The sequence below is a fragment of the Cynocephalus volans genome, chromosome 7 (assembly GCF_027409185.1).
Source record: "Cynocephalus volans isolate mCynVol1 chromosome 7, mCynVol1.pri, whole genome shotgun sequence".
Taxonomy (NCBI): Eukaryota; Metazoa; Chordata; class Mammalia; order Dermoptera; family Cynocephalidae; genus Cynocephalus; species Cynocephalus volans.
This window is the reverse complement of record NC_084466.1, coordinates 37,238,965-37,262,651: the sequence shown is the minus strand read 5'-3', so window position 1 is coordinate 37,262,651 and position 23,687 is coordinate 37,238,965. Positions and strand designations below refer to the sequence as shown.

General features: G+C 40.5%; 1 protein-coding gene across 1 annotated transcript; it reads left to right on the top strand.

Annotated features, from left to right (window-relative positions):
- Positions 1-324: 324 nt before the first annotated feature.
- On the top strand, positions 325-3,472 carry LOC134382719 (uncharacterized). Its single transcript, XM_063103448.1, has 2 exons — positions 325-1,784; positions 2,292-3,472. The coding sequence occupies exons 1-2, from the start codon at positions 1,248-1,250 to the stop codon at positions 2,622-2,624; spliced, it is 870 nt and encodes a 289-aa protein (XP_062959518.1). The 5' UTR covers positions 325-1,247; the 3' UTR covers positions 2,625-3,472.
- The last annotated feature ends 20,215 nt before the right edge of the window (positions 3,473-23,687 follow it).

The following is a 23,687-nucleotide window of genomic DNA, read 5'->3' as shown; positions in this document are numbered from 1 at the left end:
ACCCATACAGCCTCCTGAGTTCCCTTCCGCCTAGTCACACTTGGTACTCAGTCTTGGATCTCAAGGATGCCTTTTTTTGCCTCAGACTACACCCCAACAGCCAGCCACTGTTCGCGTTCGAGTGGAGAGACCCAGAAAAAGGTAACACAGGTCAGCTGACCTGGACACGGCTGCCACAGGGGTTCAAAAACTCTCCCACTCTCTTCGACGAGGCCCTCCACCGAGATTTAGCTCCTTTTAGGGCTCTCAACCCCCAGGTCACATTACTCCAATATGTGGACGACCTCCTGGTGGCGGCTCCCACATATGAAGGCTGCAAAAAAAGGGACACAGAAGCTCTTGCAGGAACTGAGTAAGTTGGGGTACCGGGTATCAGCTAAAAAGGCCCAGTTATGCCAGAAGGAGGTCACCTATTTGGGGTACCTGCTCAAAGAGGGAAAAAGATGGCTGACCGCGGCCCGGAAAGCTACAGTTATGAAGATCCCCACTCCCACAACCCCCAGGCAGGTCCGCGAATTTCTGGGTACTGCCGGATTCTGCAGGCTCTGGATTCCTGGGTTTGCTTCCCTGGCTGCACCCTTGTACCCCCTGACAAGGGAAAACATTCCTTTTACCTGGACTGAGGAGCATCAAAAGGCTTTTGACCACATAAAAAAAGCCTTGCTGTCTGCCCCCGCCTTGGCTCTCCCAGACCTCACCAAACCGTTTACTCTATACGTAGATGAAAGAGCCGGTGTGGCCCGAGGAGTGCTTACTCAGACCCTAGGACCATGGCGACGGCCAGTAGCTTATCTATCAAAAAAACTGGATCCAGTGGCCAGTGGGTGGCCAACCTGCCTAAAAGCGGTTGCTGCAGTGGCACTCCTCCTCAAAGACGCTGATAAGTTAACCTTGGGGCAAAATGTGACTGTGATTGCTTCCCACAGCCTCGAAAGTATTGTGCGGCAGCCCCCCAATCGGTGGATGACCAATGCCAGAATGACTCATTACCAGAGTTTGCTGCTAAACGAAAGGATATCTTTCGCGCCCCCTGCTGTCCTGAACCCAGCTACCCTACTACCAGTCGAGTCAGAATCCACCCCAGTACACCAATGCTCAGAAATCCTTGCTGAAGAAGCTGGGACTCGACGGGACCTGAAGGACCAGCCATTGCCCGGAGTGCCTGCCTGGTATACAGACGGTAGCAGCTTCATTGTGGAAGGTAAGCGGAGAGCAGGGGCCGCCATCGTAGATGGCAAACGGACGGTATGGGCAAGCAGCCTGCCAGAAGGGACATCAGCCCAGAAGGCCGAGCTAATCGCCTTGACGCAGGCATTACGCCTAGCCGAAGGAAAAAACATCAACATCTACACGGACAGCAGGTCGCCATTATCCACTGCCCGGGCCACCAGAGAGGAAATAACCCTGTGGCGGCCGGGAACCGGAGGGCCGACGAGGCTGCAAAACAAGCCGCCCTGTCGGTCAGGGTGCTAGCAGAAACTATAAAGCTTCAAGAGCCAATCGAGCCTGCTCAAGCTAAGACCAGGCCAGGAGAGCTCACTCCTGACCAGGGAAAGGAATTCATTCAGCGGTTACACCAGCTAACACACTTAGGACCAGAAAAGCTCCTTCAACTGGCAAGCCGCACCAGCCTCTCCATCCCGAACCTCCGGTCCACTGTTCAAGAAGTCGCCAATCGGTGTCCGGCTTGCGCCATGACTAATGCGGCTACCACCTACCGAGAGACCGGAAAAAGACAACGGGGAGATCGACCCGGCGTATACTGGGAAGTAGACTTTACAGAGGTAAAGCCTGGCCGGTATAGAAACAAGTATCTGCTAGTATTTGTAGATACTTTCTCTGGATGGGTAGAAGCTTTCCCTACCAAAACTGAAACGGCCCTGACTGTATGTAAAAAGATACTAGAAGAAATCCTGCCCCGTTTCGGGATCCCTAAGGTGATCGGGTCAGATAATGGCCCAGCCTTTGTTGCTCAGGTAAGCCAGGGACTGGCCACACAACTGGGAATAAATTGGAAATTACATTGTGCGTATAGGCCCCAGAGCTCAGGTCAAGTAGAGAGAATGAATAGAACCATCAAAGAGACCTTAACTAAATTGGCCTTAGAGACCGGTGGAAAAGACTGGGTGGCCCTCCTTCCCTTAGCGCTGTTCAGAGCCAGGAATACCCCTGGCCAGCTTGGTCTGACTCCTTATGAAATCCTCCACGGGGGACCCCCCCCCATACTTGAGTTGGGAGGAACACTGGGTCCCGATGATAACTTTCTTCCTGTCTTATTTACTCACTTAAAGGCTTTAGAAGTTGTAAAAACCCAGATCTGGGACCAGATCAAGGAGGTATACGAGCCAGGTGCCGTGGCCATCCCTCATCCGTTCCAGGTCGGAGACCAAGTGCTTGTTAGGCGCCATCGGACCGGCAGCCTTGAGCCTCGGTGGAAAGGCCCGTACCTGGTGCTACTGACCACACCAACAGCGGTAAAAGTAGACGGCATTGCAGCCTGGGTACATGCTTCTCACCTCAAGCCTGCGCCACCCTCCGTACCAGATGAATCCTGGGAGCTGGAGAGGACTGATAATCCTCTTAAGTTGCGCATTCGGCGGCGGCGGAGCAAGCCTACCAAGTAATAACCCTAACCAGCCCAACACCCTCACCTGGCAGGTACTGTCCCAAACTGGAAAGGTTGTCTGGTTCAAGACAGAAGTCCACCCCCTTTGGACTTGGTGGCCCTCCCTTACCCCTGATATATGTGCCCTGGCGGCGGGTCTCGAGGCTTGGGATATTCCAGAAATTGATGCACCGGCCTCTAAAAGAGTCAGGCCTCCTGACTCAAACTATGAAAATGCTTATAACCAGATCAAATAACTCCCCTTGGTTGACCACCCTACTGTCAACCATCGCCGGGCCCCTATTACTCCTCCTTCTGTTGTTCACCCTTGGGCCCTACGTCATCAATAGACTAGTCCAATTCATCAATGATAGGGTAAGTGCAGTTAAGATTCTGGTCCTTAGGCAAAAATACCAAACCTTAAATGGCGAAGATAACTTTTAATTCCGCTCTAAGATTAGAGCGATCCACAAGAGAAATGGGGGAATGAAGGAAGTGCTTTTTACAAGGGTATAGGGAAAATACAGCCAAAAAGTCAAGTTAAGAAACAAGGGGAACAGAGTCAAACAGGATATCTGTGGTTATGCACCTGGGCCCCGGCCCGAGGCAAAGGGCGGATAGTTCCCAGAAATAGACAAGTCAGTTAAAGTTTCAAGAGTGCCCCTCAGCTGTTTCAAGGACTCCCACTTGACCGAAGTTCACCCCTGGCTTGATTTAAACTAACCAATTACCTTGCTTCTCGCTTCTGTACCCGCGCTTTTTGCTATAAAAAGGACCCAGGAGCTCTACTCGGCGCGCCAGTCTTTCGAAAGACTGAGTCGCCCGGGTACCTGTGTGTTCAATAAACCTCTTGTTTTTGCATCCGAAGCCGTGGTCTCGCTGTTCCTTGGGAGGGTCTCCCTGAACTGACTGACTACCCACTGCGGGAGTCTTTCAGAGGGAATCATGGTAAGTTTTTAGGAAGTGTTAGAGGAAGTACATCAGTATTTAGGTTTGACTAGAAGAAGGAAAGTTGGAGGCCTGAGAATCTGTTTTAACAGCCCTGGTAAAAGGTAATGAGAATGAACACTTGGGAAGCAGCCATAGAAAGAGTGAAATAGATGGCATTCTTTTTTGAAATTAAAATGTCTTGCAGTTTTTGAACAAAATGTCCAGCCAGGTACCTCATATTAATGGGAGAATTAAGAGTTTGGATTGGACATATCTGGACTTGATTTCTGCTTGTGCCACATAGCTGTATAACATTGGAGAAGATAACTTAGGTTTTTAAGCCTTCATTTTCTCATCTATAAAATATAACTAGTAATATGCATGTCATGAGATCATTTTCAGAATTAATAATTATGTAAAAGGCATAAAACATTTAGCAACTTCTCAGAAATAGTAGCTATTATCAATATATATATAGCTTTTACTCTCACGTGATGTCTTTGTAATATCATACACTAAGATGGTACAACTTGATTGGGGTAAACCTATCTTTAAAACTGTGTCTCATTTATCTGTTCAGATTGTCAGCCAGAGGATTTGTCATATGGTTATTTTGAAATCAATTATTGATACAACTGAAGTGAATAGGTAAGAGAGACTAAAGATCTAAGTCCCAAAACTCAGTTGCTTATAGGAACCAAGCAGGTAAGGTATGAGTATAAATTGAACCAGATGAAACTAAGATCTGGTAGGACTTGTGGTCTCCGAGGAATGTGTGTCATAACTAATGCAATTCAGCTTTTACATTTTTTGCTGGCCAGATAAAATGCCTGGGGTGTTTGGTCTTGCAGCTCTTTGAAATAGAGTGTAGCAGTTTAGAACAAAATTTTAGATTGTGATCCAAAGTAGGAAGATTTTAATACTTAATACACGTTAATTTTGTTGATCTTATTCTGTCCTGGTCCATTCTATTTCACTCCATTTCTTTACATTCCTTTCTATTCTATTACGATTTTAATTTATTAGGGGTTCTTTCTAATTTGGTCTTGAGAGTGGCTATAAGCCAAGATAGCCACTCATGAGGAAAGCCCTGACCAGAGGAAAGTTAGGTCTGGGTGTGTGTATCAGGTGAGACATTATGCAGAGGTGAAACCAAAATGAAACAGAAGAAATTTATTATTCACAGGTAGAGAGGTTAGGGGTGCTGACGGAAGGCCAAGGGGAAGTCCAGAAGTGGCAGAGAGCTCAGCCAGCAGGTGAAGAGTGAGAGTGAGGCAGAAAGGTATATGACCATTAGTCATTAGTCAGTATCAGTGTCAACCATTTAGCTTTATCCTAGTTAGCAGCTGTGGGACATGTCAGGTTAGGGTCAGTGGGTTGAAGAACAAGTGAGTTTAGGGTCCCCGAGCTCCCCCTTGCTCTCTTTCTGTGACCTGACTGAAAATCACAGATGCCTTGACCCTTCTGTGATACAGCCAGCTGCAGGTCCCCCCCCCAGCAGGCTTGAAACAAAACCAGGGCCTTCAACATTCCCAGGCGCTGATAACCTAGATATTGCTCAAAACACTGGAAGAAACTGGCCCTGGCCCTGAGCCAGATTTTTTAACCTTCATATAAATTTCACACTCTGACCCCTCACTGTGGATATACCTAGGTAGAATATCCCTTTTCTGTCACTGTTGTGAGGAGATGCTGCTACGCTCTGTATGTAAGTCCTGTGCTGATCACCCTGGCATTAGTGCTTGTTTCTTTGGAATCCCAACTGGCCACATCTTGGGATGGTTTGGGGAGCTTTTTGTGGGAATTCCTCTGCTACAGCTTTTGGGACAATTCCAGCCTCTGGTTCAGCAGTACAGCAGGATAAAACAGTGGGCTGTATCACAAACAACAGGGAAGAGAAGTTTTAACTCGGCCAAAGGTGGCTGGAATTTAAACAACTATGTCAAGCCTAAAAATGGATGCTGAGGCAGCAACTATATGAAACAAATTTATGACATCTATCCTATCCTACCTATCCTATTATATCTCATTGAAATGAAATCTGGGGCCAGATCTTCTAAATTTATTTTTCTAACCATTAATGAGTAAGAACCCACACTTCATGAAATTCTGGTTTGCAGCAGTGGATTAAAAAATGTTTTGGTTTCACCCTCCATGCTATTGTTTGAATGTCCCCTCAAAACCCATTGAAGCTAGATGCCCATTGTGTTAAGAGGGTGGGAAGTCAGACTATGTTATTTGAAAGGTGGGACCTTTAAGAGGTGATCAGATCCTGAGGACTATGCTTTCATGAATGTATTAATCCATTCATGGGTTAATGGATTAATGTTTTAATGGGTTATATGTGGAGTATACCAACATTTATACAGCAAGTGTATTTCACAGGGCCTAGTTTTCCAAAGTCCTGTAGTCTCAGGTTTAACCTAACCTTTTGGAATTACATATAGAAATGTTAACCTTGCAAAAGACAGGAAAATTTCCTCAGGCTAAAGTCTTTGTAACGCAACAAAGTTGCTGGCTCAAGGACAGACAAGTTACTTGATTGATATGTAAAATACTGGGGAGGCTGTTGTAGGGAAAAACAGTGTTTGCTAAGATCAAGCTTTTGTTGGTGGATCAACTTAATCTTTTGCAAATTGCATTATGGAATGTCGCTTTGCTTGTTTCACTGATGTTACCAGCCTCTATTGTTAAACTGTACTTAGCTATAACCCCACCTATGTTCTTTTCCTGTAGCTTTCTGGTCTGGAGAATAAATGTGGGGAGAGAACCCCAGCTTGTGGTTAATTTCTAAAGGAAGGAATGCCTCTCTCTTGAGGGTTTCAGGAAATTAACCCCTTCGGGGTCTCTCACTGCTCGGAAGAAATGGGCTTTGAGTAATCCTTTTGCTGCTCCGTCACCCAGGGGAAGAGAGGTGACAAATCCGTGTAAAGCAAAACAACAGTTATATGGGAGTAGACTGGAGACTTTATAAGGAGAGGAAGAAAGCATGTGGAAATGGCTCTTGCTCAGCCTCTTGTCATGTGATATCCTGCGTTGCCACAGGACTCTGTAGACAGTACCCCTCCACCCCCCACAGAGAAGGCCCTCACCAGATGTGCCTCTGGGCCTTGGAATCCTCAGCCTCTAAAACTGTAAGAAATAAATTTCATTTCTTTATAAATTACCCAGTTTGGTGCATTCTGTTAAAATAAAAACAACCCAAAACTGACTAATATAGCTCGTTAGTAAAATTTTTTGAAAAAAACCCACCAATATATGTAGATTTATTTATAATGATATATATCTACTGCTATTGTTTATTAAATGTCAAGAAAACTTATTTTTTCCTATTTTTTAGATAAAAAGATGAAAAGAAGTTAAAATATTTTCCCCTTAGTGCAATATCTCGTACACCACTTGGTGAGGTCTGAGCCAAGTTTTCCCATCTGACCACTTGTGTGGCTTTGAGCCAGCTACTTAAACTCTCTGAGCTTAGAATTTCTTATTTGTAAGTGGGGAATGATAATATATATATTTCATAGTTTTATTGTGATAATTTGATTAAATATTGCATTTACAGCAAGTAACATGGCACTTGACATCCACACAAGTAAATGTTATTTTAAAATTAATATTGAGAAAACTTTTATTGACTGTCTACTATGTGCCAAGCATTGAGAGGATACAAAGGTCAATAAAAGATAAGATATAGGGCCGGCCTGTGGCTCACTCGGTAGAGTGCGGTGCTGATAACACCAAGGCCACGGGTTCGGATCCTATATAGGGATGGCCGGTTTGCTCACTGGCTGAGCGTGGTGCTGACAACACCAAGCCAAGGGTTGAGATCCCCTTACCGGTCATCTTTTAAAAAAAAAAAAAGATAAGATATGATGATGATGAAGTAGAAGATAAAAGATGAAAAGGAGGACAAAGAGAAGAGAAAAAGGAAAGGGACATTACAATTGAGTGGGCCAGCCAATTTATATAAATATAAGACAAGGCAGAATACATTATGTCTTAATAAAAATATGTTTAGTACTGTGTCTAACATTGTGTGTAATAAATATGTTTGAATACATGCATGCAATCACAGATGAATGAATGAATGTGTTGCCGTCATTGTAGTTACGTAGAGATCTAACTTCGGACATTGTCTTGTCACCAACAGAAGTGACATGTTGTGGACTTCTCATGAATACCACTTGGCCATCTAAGATAAAAAGTAAATGTGACCATTGAGATTCTCATAGTAATTTTTAAAATTAAAAATGCCACATCAAATGTGTGCATTTCTAAAACAATGATTAGAAGACAGAATCACAACTCTTTGTTTGGAACCCATCTTGTATTTGCACCAAAATGTTATGGAGAGGAAATAACTATTATTAAACTTCTTTTCTTCTTACTCAGTAATCAGAGAGTAAAGGCATCCAGCTACACACAGTTGAGGGAACTTAAGGTCATATATGAATAATCCATTAGTTTCTTCAAATAGATTGAAAATGAACTTAAATATTTTTATAGATAAGTCACTTTATAAGTCAATAGACAAGGCTATTATAACTACATTACTAGTTCTTTTTACATAAATATTAAAAAGCCATCTACAAACATAGGTTCATTTTTTATCCTCTCTCTCTTTCACCACTTCTTTTTTATTTCAAAGCCAGTAGAAAATCTACTTAAACAGGTCTTCTGTTATGGAGAATCTAGAAATGGGTTTCAGATTTACTTTTTGATTCAGTCAATTGTGTTTCATTATTCGGAGGATGCAACATGTAAGGTGACACATTGTAGCCAGATAGAGGAGTAATATTTTTCAATTGCTATTGGCTGCAGTTCTGTTTTTATTAACCCTCTTGCTGGTAAATCTGAATGCAAGCTCTATGGAATCAGGTGGGAAATAATAACTGTCTTTAGTGCCATTCAGGCAATGGAGAATGATTTTCCATTTGCGGAAATTTCATCTTGGAAATGACCTGCAATGACAATTTGTCAAGAAAAGAAATCCGTCACCAAACTTGATAACACTAGCAGAGAGTGAAGCATGTACGTCCAGGCTCACAGCTATCATCTGACCCTAGGGGTCTCCAGCATTATCAGTCATCCTACGTTTCTCCCGTTTCTTCATTCTCCCAGTCTCCCCTCACCCTTCGCCAAAGAGGCTAGCAGCTGTGTTTCCCTATTTAGCATGTGGGGTGCATGCAATAGCCTCAAAACACTTCTCCAAATATTTGCTATAATACGATAATCCTGTGAGACTGCCAAGGTAGGATCGTTATCTCTGTTCTGTAAAAGAGGAAACTAAAGCCATGGGTAAGTGACGTGTCTAAGGTCACATATCTAAAAAGAGGCAAATGCATGGATAACACTACTTTCTGAATTCCCACTGCCCCTAGGAATACACTGACTCTCAATGAGGTATTAGGGAGAAAAATGGAGGGGGTCATGAAAACCAAGAAGCCTTGAGCCCACGAATACCGAGTGTTTAACCACTTTCTTATTATATAAATCATTTACTTAACTGTTTTTGAGCAATTAATAGATTTATTCCAGAAACTTTATCAGTTATCCATTGCCACAATAACACCAGTTTTGTTGACAGACTAGAGGCAGGGTTCCTAGGGAGTGAGCAGAGATGAGGAAGATGTTTTTAGGCCAGGGTCGGAATCAGAAGGCACCCTATTGAGCAGAGCAGATGGATAGGCCAGCCCAGATTCAAAGGGTAGAAAAGCAGACTTTACCTCTTAATGGCAGGAGCTATACAGTTACAAAACAAGGGGCATGGTGACAGCATGGAGAGTTACTGGGGCCACTTTCACAATCAGACTAGCACAGAAGCAATCACTCATCATCTCCAACATGCCAAAGGTTTTGGGAATACAAAGATGAATACCCTGTTCTCTCTAAGGTGTACAAGTTTGTAGTCTGGTAAGAGAAACAGACAGGTAAGAAGGATTGTTGCAAAACAGAGCAATTCAAGGAAAGTAGGTATGAAAATGAATACATTGATCTAGAAAGCTCAAGAGTATAACACATCTAAGTTTCTTAATTTTTGTAATCACATTCAGTTTGTCTTGAATCCCATTTTAATTCATAACAATTTAATCAATTCTAGGTAATTAACCATTTCCTAAATTATTTCAGTGTTTAATAAGATCACAATTTCCCTCTCTCTTCCTTATCATGGTATTGGGGTCTAGACCTTGTCCTCAACTGTCACACACTAGGATCCATGAAGATGTAGTGTCCCATGTGGCCCTCATCCTAAATATATAGATCTTTCCTCATTCACTAATACGTTAGTGCCTAAACCCAGTAAAATATGTGTGAGTATGTCACAAGTGTTAGAATACACAAGCTAGTGAACTCTCAAGGAGGACACAGAGGCTTGCAGCAGGAAGCAGAGTTTATTGATGCCGGCAATGGCTCAGCAGACTCATGTCGCAAAGGCTGAGCCCTGAATGCAGCAGGGCTGTCTCTTATATTGTTACACTTCCAGTTTTGACAGTAGGGTAAAGGGGTGACTTTATATGGTTATAACTTCTGTTTAGGTGGGAAAAGTTCCAGGTCTGTTAGCTGTTACTGTAGGGTGGGAAAGTCAAATGTGTCAGCCATTGCAGCAGAGTGGGGCACAGCTGGGCATATATGATAGCAGGGTGGGGTGCGGTCAGGAGAGCAGTCAGGAGAACATGGGTGCCTCACCATGAATTTGACTGCCAGTGTTGGATGGTCAAGACACAGCCTCTCAGAAAAGGCCAGCTGAGAGGCCCAGGGAAGAGGAAAGACATCTACACATCCAGCACAAGTGGTTGAAGAAGGCAAGTCCGGAGATAGCAGCAGAAGATAACCATTGGCACAGCTCCGACGTTTAACATCTACACAAGCTTCTGCCTTCATTCAGTCAAGGCTAGAGATACAAGAGCAAGAGGGCTGACTCCACGTACACAGGGAAGGTTGTGGGGAGAGAGAGAGGGAACAGCTGATCAAAGGCTGAGCAAGAGGAGAAGACCCAAGGCAAATGAAGGAGGCCTCACCATCAAAGGAAAGTCAGAGAAGGAGCAAGTAGCCAAGGAGATTGTAAGAGAAAAAAGAGGAACAACGTGGCTATTAGAGCAGAAGAGCAAAAATAATATCAAATAGATCAAAGAAACTGCAATTTTTTCCTCTTCTTCATTAGTAGGGGTTGAAGTATGATGGGGAAGACTCCAGAATAATCCATGGAGCACGCAGAAGTATTTTTCAGATACGAGAACTTCTTTATCTCTGAAAAGGTTTGGGGAAAGGTCCACATCTTGAGTTCCAGGAAGGATGACCCAGTTCGCCTCCCCAGCTCACTCTCAGCCACGTGGGTAAATTGAAGAAAATGTGCAAAATAAAATTCGAGGGGCACCGGGGATTTTGGCTTCCCCCTGAAATTACCAATGACACTTGTTATATTTTCTTTCTGATTCTTAAATTTTTGTTCAGAAATTCTGTTAAAATTGCTGTTGTATATTTCAGATATTCTAGTAATACTGAGTAGGGGGAAGGGGGTTGGGAAAGGACAACCATTTCTTTAATTTATGCAACTTCTCTTCTGGTCGGAGTACTTAAATGAATGACTCATGAACAAAGGTACTACACAAGGATTTCTTCATAGTAGTGGAAAGAAAGGAATGAGTTTAGTCACATAAAAGTGTCAAAAGGGTCTTTAAGAATCACCACATAACAATAGGATATGAACATTTGGAAGAAAAAGTAAGAATTAGTTATTCAAGTTAAATCATTGTATGTGATTATTTATTGAGAATACCTGCTATATACTAGAACTCTACTGGGTACCAGGCATACAACACTGAACAAAATGTGCCCTTACATTCATGGCATTCAGAATGAGAGGGGGAAAAAAGCCCCTAAGAGAAAGAAAAATTAAATACCATATATTATGGCAGGTTCTCTTTAAAGTTAAGAGTATAAGATAGCACAAAGGAAGAGGTGCTCAACTCTACCTGCTTTCTACACCTTTCACAGTGATACAAACAATCGAGTAGAATTTCAGGGAGGAAAAAAAAATTGAATAGCTGTAATCATGTTAACACTGAGGTACTTCTGACTTTTTCAATCAGTCTAATGAATAAACGCCATTGGACATAACCTGTTTAATCTATTTGTGGTTCTTATGGCAGAAAGTAGTTTTTTTCTTTGTAGCATAGAAACGTTTATCAGATAAGTTTGTAAATGATATACAGCAATGGTTTTCTGTGATTTGAAAAGATGTCTCAGAATTTATGCTCCAACCTATCATTTTCCTACCCATACCCTAACCTCCAGGGACCTAAAACAGACATGCCTTGAAATAGTTCATTTTATATCCATTTTTTAAAAAATGCATTATTATTTTTTCATGATGGCTGAACTCGTGCAGCTGAGTTGCCTTAAGCAAGAGAAGGATAAATGTCTTAACCCAGGTTTTAGGTTGAGTTTGAACTTCAGCTCATATCTGACCCTCTGTGTTTAACAGAATATCTTCTTAGTAATCATCATCTCTTGCCAGTTTTTGAATAAATAAGTAACTTATTCTACTGTAATTAAGTCCGTTCGGTTGCTTTGAATAATTCTCTAGAGCTTTCTTCTTTCTTCTACTTTTTTCTTCATAAACATTTTAGAAGAAAATGCCATGGAAACGTTACTTTCATCACAGACAATACTAATTAAAAACTTTAGAAAAATAGTTATTTCTCTGTATAAAATTCACAATGATTAATAAATTCTTACAATAGCTTTCTCTCTGTTAAAAAAATATTAGTCTGAATAGGCCTTTAGTCTAAGAATTATGAAAATATTTTAAACTCCTATTATATATCTCAGGATGATAATAGAAGTGGAAGTACTATATCAACCTGCCCATTATTATAATAAAATAATATGAAAACTTGCATATAAAATATAAAACTTAGATCCAGGTCTGTCAACAAGTAACATTGATTATTAAGGGATTGCAAAATGTTAAGGCAGAATGGTGTTAATCTGGCTCTGCATATTGAACATGCAGTATCAGAAAAGCTAAGATTTGGTAGAGGTGGCATTTTATGATCATTGAAATGGAAATTCTCTAATGGCACCTGGAAATATTAGATACATTAATATATCACAACAGCAAAACAATCCATGGAATTATTAGAGTGTTTTTTATAATCCACAGTTTCCTTGTGGGCTGACCCAGTCTTGTTTACCTTCACCCATCAGGAAATAGAGACAAGGAATAATGATGAAAGAATTAAAAAGAAAGGAAAGGAGGTTTTCAAAAGAAGGAGAGGAAGTAAAAAATTCTAATTAAGCAATTTCTGAAGGCATACAGCCAGCAATAATTATGACTGCTGGTATATTATCATATTAAAGAGATTAGGCATTAGGTATATGTATTTCTGGTGCCATGACAAATGCTGGGTAATTCCTTTCTTCAAAGAAAGTAACAGCCAATGTAAGTTTTATGACTCTTAAAAGCGTTTAGTTATTTTATTACAGCATTTCTAAAAATTAATTTTTGTGACAGCTAGCTTGCTAGATATATGTAGTATGAACCTCAATCCACAGTCTCAGGTGTGCATGAAGTGTGATATAATAATTTTATGATAATGAGTTAATTCCTATTTTGAGCTAGCATTTTCCTGGATGGAAGAAAATTAATTTAATTTCTTAAGGTTTTGCATAATGTTGAGGCAACAAGGGGTAGAGGTACAAGCAGTGGGGTGCTGATAAACCAACTCTGGAAACAAACAAACAAAAAAGCACCCCGTTCAGCAGTATTTGCCAATTTCCATAGTGTAAATACTCCTGTGAAGGTCAATTTGAAGGTGCAGAATTTGAAAAGATGCACACAATCAGCTCCTGCAGGTCAGTGTGAACCAGCACTCAAATGCCACTGTCATGTGTCTGGTCTCAATCGTTCTCTTTCCAGCTTGGGTTCTGTCTACAGGTCACTTCCACTTGAGGTCTCTTCTGGTCTTCCATCTCTCTGTTTTAGTTCTGCATTGCTCTCAGTTTTGCAAGAAACATTCTGCCAGTCATTGGGAGATTTTATGAGGCCGAATCAGGCCCAAGTTCATGAAACAGACATTTTCTCTTCTCCAGCACAAGGACAGGAACTGAAGAACCGATGGTTCCATGGTTAGCCCTCTCTGCTTTCAGATGCTCAAACCCACCTGGGAGTTCCATTGTCTTCCCCAGGGTCTTGGCTCAAGGCAGTGGATCAGTAGAGGATGCTGCCAATTTCACAACTCCTCAGTGACTCCCTCTCCCTAAGCCCAAATACCTTTTATCTAGTTTCAGTAAAGGTTAAAATAGATACTGTCTCATCATATGTATTTCCCAATGTTTTCTTTTTGCCTGGAATCCTAGGTTTTGAATACTTCAGAGCCAGGAATGTTACTCCTTTGTCATCTGCATTTAAAATTTTTTTTTATTCATAAAGTTTTATTTTTGGCCATAAAACAAGTCTTAATACATTTAAAAAGATTAAGATCATAAAAAATATGTTCTCTGACCACAGTAACAGAAGGAAAATTAGAAAATTCAAAAATGTGTGGAAATTAAACACTTTCCTAGATAAACAATGGGTAAAAAGAAAAATTACAGGGAAATTAGAGAGTACTTTGAGATAAAAATCAAAGTGCAGCATATCAAAATTTATTGGATGCAGGGCTCATGCAGTGCTCAGAGGACGATTTATACTTCTAAACACCTAAATTAAAAGTAGGAAGAATCTCAGATCAGTAATGTAAACTTCTACCTTAAGAAAATAGAAAAAGAAGAGCAAACTAAACCAAAAGCAAATATAAGAAATAACAGAGATTACAACAGAAATATATGAAATAAGGAATTAAAAATCAACAAAACCAAAAGTTGATTCTTTAAAAAGATCAACGAAATTTGCAAACCTTTATCTAGATTGATCAAGAAAAAAAGAGAGAAGACTGAAATTACTAAAATCGAAAGTAAAGCAGGGGCATTATTACATTGTCATTTTGGTGTTTTGTGTTGGTAAGATTTAGTTTTTTTCTCTTTCTCATTTGCATTTTTGTTATTCCAGTGGGTTTTGTTCTTTCTTGTGTATTTGTGGTAGTGATTATTGTTTTTCATGTTCTAGATGCAAGACTCCCTTGAGGATTTCTTGTAGGGCTGGTTGTGTGGTCATGAACTCCTGCAGTTTTTGTTTGTAGGGGAAATACACTATCTCTCCCTCATTTCTGAAGGATAGCCTTGCTGGGTACAGTATTCTTGGCTGGCAGTTTTTTCTCTTAGTATTTTGGATACATCCTCCCATTTTCTTCTGGTCCTTATAGTATCTGTTAAGAAATCTGCTATAAGTCTGGTAGGGGCTCCCTTACAGGTGACTTGATGCTTTTCTTTTGCTGCTTTTAAGGTTCTTTCTTTGTCTTTGAGCTTTACCAGTTTGACTATAATGTGTCTTGGAGAGGATCTTTTTAGTTTGGATCTGTTTGGGGGTCTTTGAGCCTCCTGGATCTGAATGTCCATATCTCTTCCTATACACAGGAAGTTTTCCATTATTATTTTGTTGAATAGGTTTTCCATGCCTTTTCCTTTCTCCTTCCCTTCTGAAACACCCATGATTCAAATGTTTGTGTGCTTAAGGTTGTCTGCTCTCTCTGCTAGATTTTCTTCATTTTTGTAAAATACTTTTTTCCTTTTCTTTGTCTGCCTAGGTAATTTCAAAAAGACTATCTTCATGATCAGAAACGTTTTCTTCTGCTTCTTCTAACCTGTTGCTTAAGCTATCAGTTGTGTTTTTTATTTCATTGAATGAATCTTTCAGTTCCATGAGTTCTGCAAAATTCTTTTTTAAGGTATTAATTTCTTTGTAAATTTCCTCCTTCATATCATGGATTTTTTTTCTTGTTTCATTACATTGTCTAACTGAGTCTTCTTGTATCTCAGTGAGTTTCCTTAAGATTGTTACTTGGAATTCTTTTTCAGTTATTTCAAGGGTTTCCTTCTCTATAGAGTCTGGTATTTGAGAATAACTCTAGTCTTTTGGTGATGTCACATTTTCTTGGGTTTTCATATTTCTAGTATCTCTATGCTGGATGTCTGATCATCTGATAAAGTAGTTGCTTCTATTATTCTGAGTAGACTTTGAGGAGAGAGACTTCCTCTTCTTTTTCTGGTCTCTGCTGGTGACTCCCCTTGTGTGAAGTGCAGTCAAGTGTCTGGTGGGCCACCTGCACAGTGGCTGTGGCTGCTGCTGTGGTGTTGATCCTCTTTTTTGGCAGCCGAGGCTGTGGTGGTAGCTGTGGTGGGCCACCCATGCAGAAGTGGTGTTTTGGGCATGCTCCTTCCCTACTTCCAGGTGGGAGATGTAGCCCTCAGCTCCTGCCTAGGACCGCAGGGGTGCTCTACTCCTTCCCTGCCTCTGTGCAGAGGGGGTTGCCCTCGGCTCCTGCCCAGGACCCTGGGTATGCTCTGCTTCTTGCCTGCTTCTGGGTGGAGGGGAGTGTCCTTGGCTCCTGCTTCTCTATTACCTTTTAATTCTGTTTTCCCATGAACTTTCTGAAGTACACTTGTATAAATTTTGCTTGAGTCTAAAGGGAGTCCTCTTATTTCCCCTTTTAATATAAATCTTAGAACCAGCGAGCTTAGGTATGCTCGCAGACTCAGAGAGGACAAGATGTGTCTGCTGGCCATCTTTGAAGGCAGAAGGTATAAGGTCGAAGTTTAAAGGTGAAGGTTAGGGAAGAAAAAGAGAGGAAACAAAAGATCAACTGGAATTGCTTTGAAGACCTTACTAGGTCTACTCCCATGTGAACACAGGAGCACCAGGGAGAAGGGAGGAGTCTGAGTCCCTGCCTCTTAGGTACAATAATTCATCCTACTGGCAGAAGCTAGCCCCATGGTTAGGGGCTCAGGGAAGAGGCCAGAACCAGATGACCAACCCATCCTCCCTTAGGAGAAAGGCAAAAGGGAGAATGGTGAAGCCAACTTGCCACGGAATGAGGATCAGTAACAATCCCCTCCTCTAATATAGCTATGCACCTTTCCTATCAAGTCTTTTTTTAGTTAGGAACATTTGCTCTTATGACAGCCTGGAGAGAGTTATAGGAAATCAGAGACCTAATCTATCTTCACAACTGCAAAGCTTTTAATTTAGCCTCACATGGCATTGGTATCTATATCAAACTAGAAACACCACCATCATTTGTTGGATATATAACTAGTTTTAGAATCCTATCCTATAAAATATCTATGAGTAAATTAATGTCAAATTGGAGCACATCAAGATCATGCTATCACACAGTGCTCAGCTCTGTGCTTGGTGCTCTTCCATGTTTTAATCAGGGAGTGGTCTGAGTGAACACTCACAAGTGAGTAACTTTGCTAAGAATGCTGCCCTTAATGAGCATGCTTAGCATCTCAGAAGATAAATATGGAACTAAAGTGACCTTGGAAACAAGAATTACAAAAAGAGGTTGCAGGGAAAATGAAAAGTAAATGGCCAGGATCCCTCAGATGTTTGGAATCTTGCTGAGCATTTGATGTAAATATGTAACTAGGCACGTGTGCCCAGGTGTTTCTTGGTACTTGTCTAATGTAATTGTGTATGTGCGCTGAAGTGTCTTGGGTTATCGGACTTAACCAAGGCTCTGATCCACAGTGTCCTCAGGATGCCCTGGGAGGCCACTAGGGCAGCTGCTGCTAGCTACCTGAGCTTGCATCTGAATAAAGCCTATTCATTTTTTACCCACAGCTCCCAGGATCTTTTCCTGTTACCTAGCTCATGGACTTGTAGGTGAGGGGTTTGTGACCCACTCTGTACAACAGGTCTGTAGGGTCTGTGAACCCCTAGCCCTACAATTGGCATAGTCACTTAACCCTACAGAAGTTTACACAGGATAATAGCTACATCACACACTCATGGACAGAGCCTTTGCAGAAGTTCAGATAGGCAAAGGTTTGACAAAGCATGGGTCAGATGAGAAAGTAGAACATGATGGGTGACAAACCTGCTTCGGGTCTGCAATGAAGCCCTGTCTGTGTGTAAAAAGCAATCATGACATTGCATGTATCAAGCAAAAAATCATGAGGTAGTCTAGCCAGTATCTTGGGCAAAAATCAGTCAGAACTTTACTGACATACGCTGGCCAAACTAATGAGAGTTGTAGAGAATACAGAGACGGGTCACAGAAGAGCTGCAAAGATTCTTAAATTGAATATCACACCTGAAAGAAATAGCAAAAGAAAAAGTCTATTCTGTTGGCAAAAAATAAAACTTAGGAGAAATTTAACAGTCATTTAATTTTAAAAAGGGCTGTCAGAGAGTGGTAATAAGCAGTTCGCTTGCCCACAGTTGGCAAAATCAAAGAAAATTGGCTTAAACTATCACGGCCTGAGAGAGATTTTTAATTGTCTCCTAATCAGCCACACTTGAAAGATTCACTCTCTATTCATCAAGTGCAATTACATCTTTGAGATATATGTATATACAATATAGGTGCTAAATACATGACCTGGTCATACTATTTAAGTCCTTTTTTTTTTTTAAGTCCAAGTCTGGTCATATTAGTACTTACACAACACTACTTAACAATTAAGCACTACATATGGTCTTTGTATGTTGTAATAAACAATAAAGATTTTCCTGTCTTGTAGCAGGTGAACATTGGTCAGGTGTGGAATCTCATTCCCTGAAGCAATTCATTCTGTTTTTAGCTTAAGAAACTTTAGGCTTCCTTGGATATTGATTTACAGAAAGAAGCCAAATAGAAAATTAGCTCCCATGTGGATGTGTCTCCTTTTATGATTAAGTACTTTGGGCTAGGCATTATTGTCATTTTTTAAAGTGGTCATAGTCTATTATGCAAATTAATCTTTCAGGATCTAAATTACACCAAATTATAACATCCTCGTGTACTACAGACATTGTTATTTACAATATGTCTATTACAAGTCTAATGTAACTAATTTACAAAGCTATATATTTTGCCAATTTAAATGCTTTCTTTTTTTTTTTAAGGCAGATGTGCTTGTGTAAGGATTCTTAAACAATACATGAGCTATACCAGGATGGTTTCTTGAAGAAGGAAATTAATTCTTATTATCTGCAACAGAGCTGAAGAACACGTGGCACGTTGGTGGGAAGATGGAATGTGATGTGTTCTTTTCAGCTTGTGTTTAGTTTATTATTACTAGAAATGGATTTGATGGAGATGCTTGATAGACAGACAGACAGACAGACAGACAGAGATTTTAGATACCTTCCTATCCAAACCCTTTATTTCACTGACAAGTAAGGAAGAGAGGCCTGGAGAGGTCAAATTGCTTCTACAGCCCAGGCTAGACTTCAGAATTTCTTACTCATATTTGTAATACACGGAGTTGCCTTTGCTGATTTATTATCTTGTATGAGTAGACATTATCTTTTAATAATGCTAGGAAATATAGCTGCATTAACTTCTTTCTAACTTTGCATCTTTTAACCAGGGTAAAATAATTTCTTTTAATTAGTAAGATAGTTCTAGGTTTAGAATTTGCTACTAAATTTCAATCCGGAGAACAAAACACCTTTGAAAATTTATACTGGAGATTCCAACAGAGTTTTAACTTACTAACTGCTATGAGGCTCTGCTATAAAACCATCCATGCAAAGAACATGGCTCATTTATCTACAATGTTATCAACGTTGGCCTTAAATTAAATCTTCATACAATTTAACAAGATGCAACAATACAATGGCCATGATTTATTTGTGATGTATATGACACAATCATAAAAATATCAGGTCACAGAGCCAGCATTTTTCATCCTTATAATTTTTAAAATTATTTTGTAAAAAGAAGTCAAAATAATTTCACATGACCTCAATATGCACAGAATATAGTATATCTAACAGTTAAGGTCTTCTAAAATATTTCTTGTAACTAAAAGTAATTTATTAAGTAATAAACCAGGAACCTCATTAATGCAAAGCCATTAATTTTCTTCTTCTAATATTGTTATGAGAGAGATTCCATTTTAATTTCAACTGAGTGGTTGATATAAGAGCGCAATTTTTATACCAGTAGTTAAAGAATGATTGCATTTTGTTTCTGTCAAATAATTCTCAAGGTTTCATAATTTTTGGAATGTTTCTTAGCTTAGCATTCTATTAATAATAATAATGCTCCAACAAATTACTGATTCTTAGAGTGTGTCTGATGTGTTCCAGGTGAGCTATGAGGTATTGGCAATGAACAATCAGACTTTGCCCTCAAGGTGCTTGTCTTCTAAACAGAAATACACGTAGACATCCATAAGCACTGACTGAAGTAGGATATTTATTATGTAGGACATTTTGGGTCATACAAAAGTATCACTCCATGTGGCCTCTTGACATACTGGCCAGCTGGTCTTCACTTTTTGACACTCAGATTCCTCTAAGAAATATTTCTTGAACCTCTGCCCAACCCCGTTGCTCCTACCATATGCATCCATATATTTATTATCTAGTAAGTGCCTCACATATTACTAGGATTTGGGGAGTGCTCCATGAATGTTGGTCTAGTGAGTTATGTTAATTAACTCACTTTGGCTCAAAGGAAGGTTAAGAACCATTCAGGTTGTAAATTTGAACCCTCAGTTGAAAAGTGTGTTTCCTGCAAACTCATGCTCACCAGTAAGTGAAGTATATAAAAAAAAGATATGCACTATCAGTAAATGAATGTCCCCTTCTTGCTTCTTCAGGCTACTTGCTGGCCCCTTCCACTCAAAAGCAGAGAGAGAAAGTACAGAAGGGAACAAATACGTTTACATTGTTTAACTTCTGAAATTCAATGAAGCATTTTTTCCTGGTAGCCAGACACCCTACCCCAGGCCCCCAAGCAGAGAAGACAAATAAGGGAAAGGACTTTAATTCTCCCAGTGGAACACTGCCAGTATCTCCCACTCCCTACTCCATGGTCATGTACACTTACCTGGGAAGTTGGAGGAAATGAAAGTTGGAAACCTAAGAAGATGAAGAATGACGTGCATGGCATCCTGCTGAGTAATTTCAATAATGATGACAGGGCATGGATTTCCTCTCAAGTATATGGGTAATTTTGAATATATGACTGCTTCCATCCTGGTGTTTGCTGTTTAGCAGAACCCCAGATCCAGGTAACACAAATGCGCAATAGGAAAGAACAAAAGAAAGAAGTCAGTGACAGGTCGAGGTGGAAGTAAGCCATATGCATGCAAGGTAGGAATTCCCAAGTTTCCTATGGCCATAGAGTAGGGAACAGGTGTTAGCGGGGAACATGAATTTGTCTGTTGTCAATCAAAAACCTAACAGAAAGGAAGGAGATCTGATTAATAAAGCTATGGTGGCTAGAAAGCTCACTAACTGGCAGGTGGAGAGAGTTGGGAGGTGAAAAAAGCCTAATCATTCCTTATCAGGATTATCATCTCCAATTAGTTACTGAGGAGGCCCCGCCCAAAGTCCTGAGAATATCCAGTCTGCCTCATGATAGAATCAGCAGTGGGTTCCATCCACAGTAAAAGGAGCAACCATCAAGGCCTTAGCAGCTGGGCATCGCCAGAGCCCTGGGAGAGTGCTTGGCTTTGGCCTTGTCCCTCCTCTGAAAGCTCCTTCCTGTAGGTGTGTGCAGCTGTGCAAGGACACCCTGCCATCGAGAGGAAGCAGCTTTACACTGAACGGTGCCTATGGGCATAATGTCTAGTTTTGACTGGAATACTTTTGGATCACACTGAATTCCCTGAAACGGGAGAGCATGCCCTGCTTGCTCCAAGCAGATGGGGGGTCTCAGATGATAGGCTCAAGAGTCAAGGGAAGCACATCAGGTGCAAAATATAGCAAAATCCTTATCTGCAAACATCTGATTTGTGATACTATAATTTGTACTTGTTACATGCTTCACTTTGGAACATGTGGGAATTAACTATTTGGAAGACATAGATTTGGACAGAGTTCCTTCCAGTTCCTCAATTCTAGGGGAGGAAATCCCAACATAAAAATTAAGATTGGGGAAGGCCATACAGTATGAAAATATAAAATATTGTTTACTATTGTAGGCTTTTTCACTAAATCCTCTCTCCAGCTCACTGAACCCTCTCAAATGAATCCCAAAGGCCAAATCACCCACCCTTCCAGATGTCCCTCTTCTCTGTAACCCATTCACACCAAGAATTGTGAATAACCACTGTGGAAAGAGAAACAAAAAGGGGCAAATACCACTAAGGATTTGATAGATATCTGCAGGGCAAGCGCTTCTGCTAGGAGATATTGGAAAAAATGGCAACAGGCTGGGGGCAGCGGGGGAGGTGCATGAAGGAAGTCCGTAGAGGACATTGGAGAGACATGTTTGTGGCCCAGGAAATGAGAAACTGCTTGAGAGTTCCAGAGAGCTGACTCTGAAAGCTGACTCAGTGCCAAGCTGTCTTCATGTGCCCTAAGAGCTAGCAGATGGAGAGACATTTTTATTTTGAATCAATCTCTAGGACAATGGCTCTGAACATGTGATCCCTGGACCAGCAGCACCAGCATCATCTGGAATCTTGTTAGAAACGCCCATTGTTGGGGCCAACATCAGATCTGTGCTGAACCAGAAGCTTTGAGTTGGAGTCCAGCAATCTGTTTTTCACAAACCCTACAGGTGGTTCTGATACAAGCTTAAGTTTGAGCCACTGCTCTATGATATGAAGGGTGTTGGTGATGAAGCTTGTCTTAAATACTTCAATCTCATCGTTGGCATTTTCTTCTAGCCTGCTGGCACTCTTTCTGCAAATTTTGATGTTGGTCCTTTCATGAGCTTACTAGGAAGTGTTAGCTAAAGGTGTTTAAACAAGAGTTAGAACTCATACTTCATTTTTAAGTTGTTCTAAATAATCTATTGAATGAAACAATAATGGGTTGCTGTTGCATAGTCATGACACTAGCGATAAGTGTGAGTAATGGTAACCATGTCACAAATGCCACCTGGCCTAAAGAGGCCATTGATTATAAGGCACATGTTAAAAGATTTTCAAAGGTAAGAGATGTTAAATAAAACAACATGTGTTAGAAATAATGAAATATGATAAACCAGAAAAGCAATGCATTAATTTATAATTACAATTAACATAGTCAAGCTATTGTGAGAAAGAAAGCAAAGACACTTAGTGCACTAGGGACAAGACCCAGTTTCTGGAAAGGAATGAGGAATTAATTAACTCTAGAACAACATCCAAGACGATTGGATGCTGCTCTCTCACTACAGATCCTGAGGCTGGGGTAAGCAAGGCTGTGGGTGGGATGTCTGTGGTCTGGTCATGGGAAATAGAAGGATTCATTCAGGTCAGTGTATAATTAGGGAAGGGACAAAAACCCCAGACACTGGTATGCTAGGAATGCGATGCCACTAAGGAAGAAAAGAATGAAAAAGGTCATCCAGACTCACCGTAGAGTAGTATTATTTCCTTCACAATTCTGCCTTTAGCTTGCTCCATCTATCCCACCTGGCCCAGATAAATGAGAGCCATGTGGGTAACATGTTTTTATCCTGCCCCTGCAAAAATTTACATGCCTCAACTGGGATTATGGGCACAAACATATCTATTGGGTGTAAGGGCAGCAATACTTTGGAATATAGCATTTTTAAAATTAGAAATGGAGGTCAAGAAAATGTCAACTAAAAGTAAGTTTGAATCTTTGACCTCAGAACTAAAGCTGTCTTTCCTAAGTATATGATTTCAGCTTAGGCGATCAGTATCTGTCCTCTCATGGGTGACATCATACAAGGTACACAGGAGCTAATTTTCTACTTGGTCACATGCAGGAGGTTTCTGAGACAGGTTTATCACCAGTTCATATCTCTTTCTCATTGTTAGCTTCTGAGGAAGCCTAAAATTTGTAAACTTGAAGGTCAAATTTAGCTCCATGATAAATCCAATTATTTGTATTCCAGCTAACTCTGCATATTAAAATAGATACAATACTTTTTATGGAGAATTTTAGGAGAACTTTACAATACATGCTGAAAACTTTTTATTAAATAATTTTAAAAATATTTTAATTGAATAAAATTACGTAAAATAAAAAATTATTTTACCCTGAATAAATAAAATCAATAAAAACCTACAGTTAAAATAGAAATAATATTTGACATGCTTCATATTTCCTTAAAAATTAATCCTATGCTACATTAAGGTAAATTAAGGA

Excerpts from the sequence above, each read along its gene's own strand:
- LOC134382719 (XM_063103448.1), top strand. The coding sequence starts at position 1,248 with ATGGGCAAGCAGCCTGCCAGAAGGGACATCAGCCCAGAAGGCCGAGCT. Across the intron at positions 1,785-2,291 it reads GGGAAGTAGACTTTACAGAG|GCTTTAGAAGTTGTAAAAAC; the intron begins GTAAAGCCTGGC and ends ACTCACTTAAAG.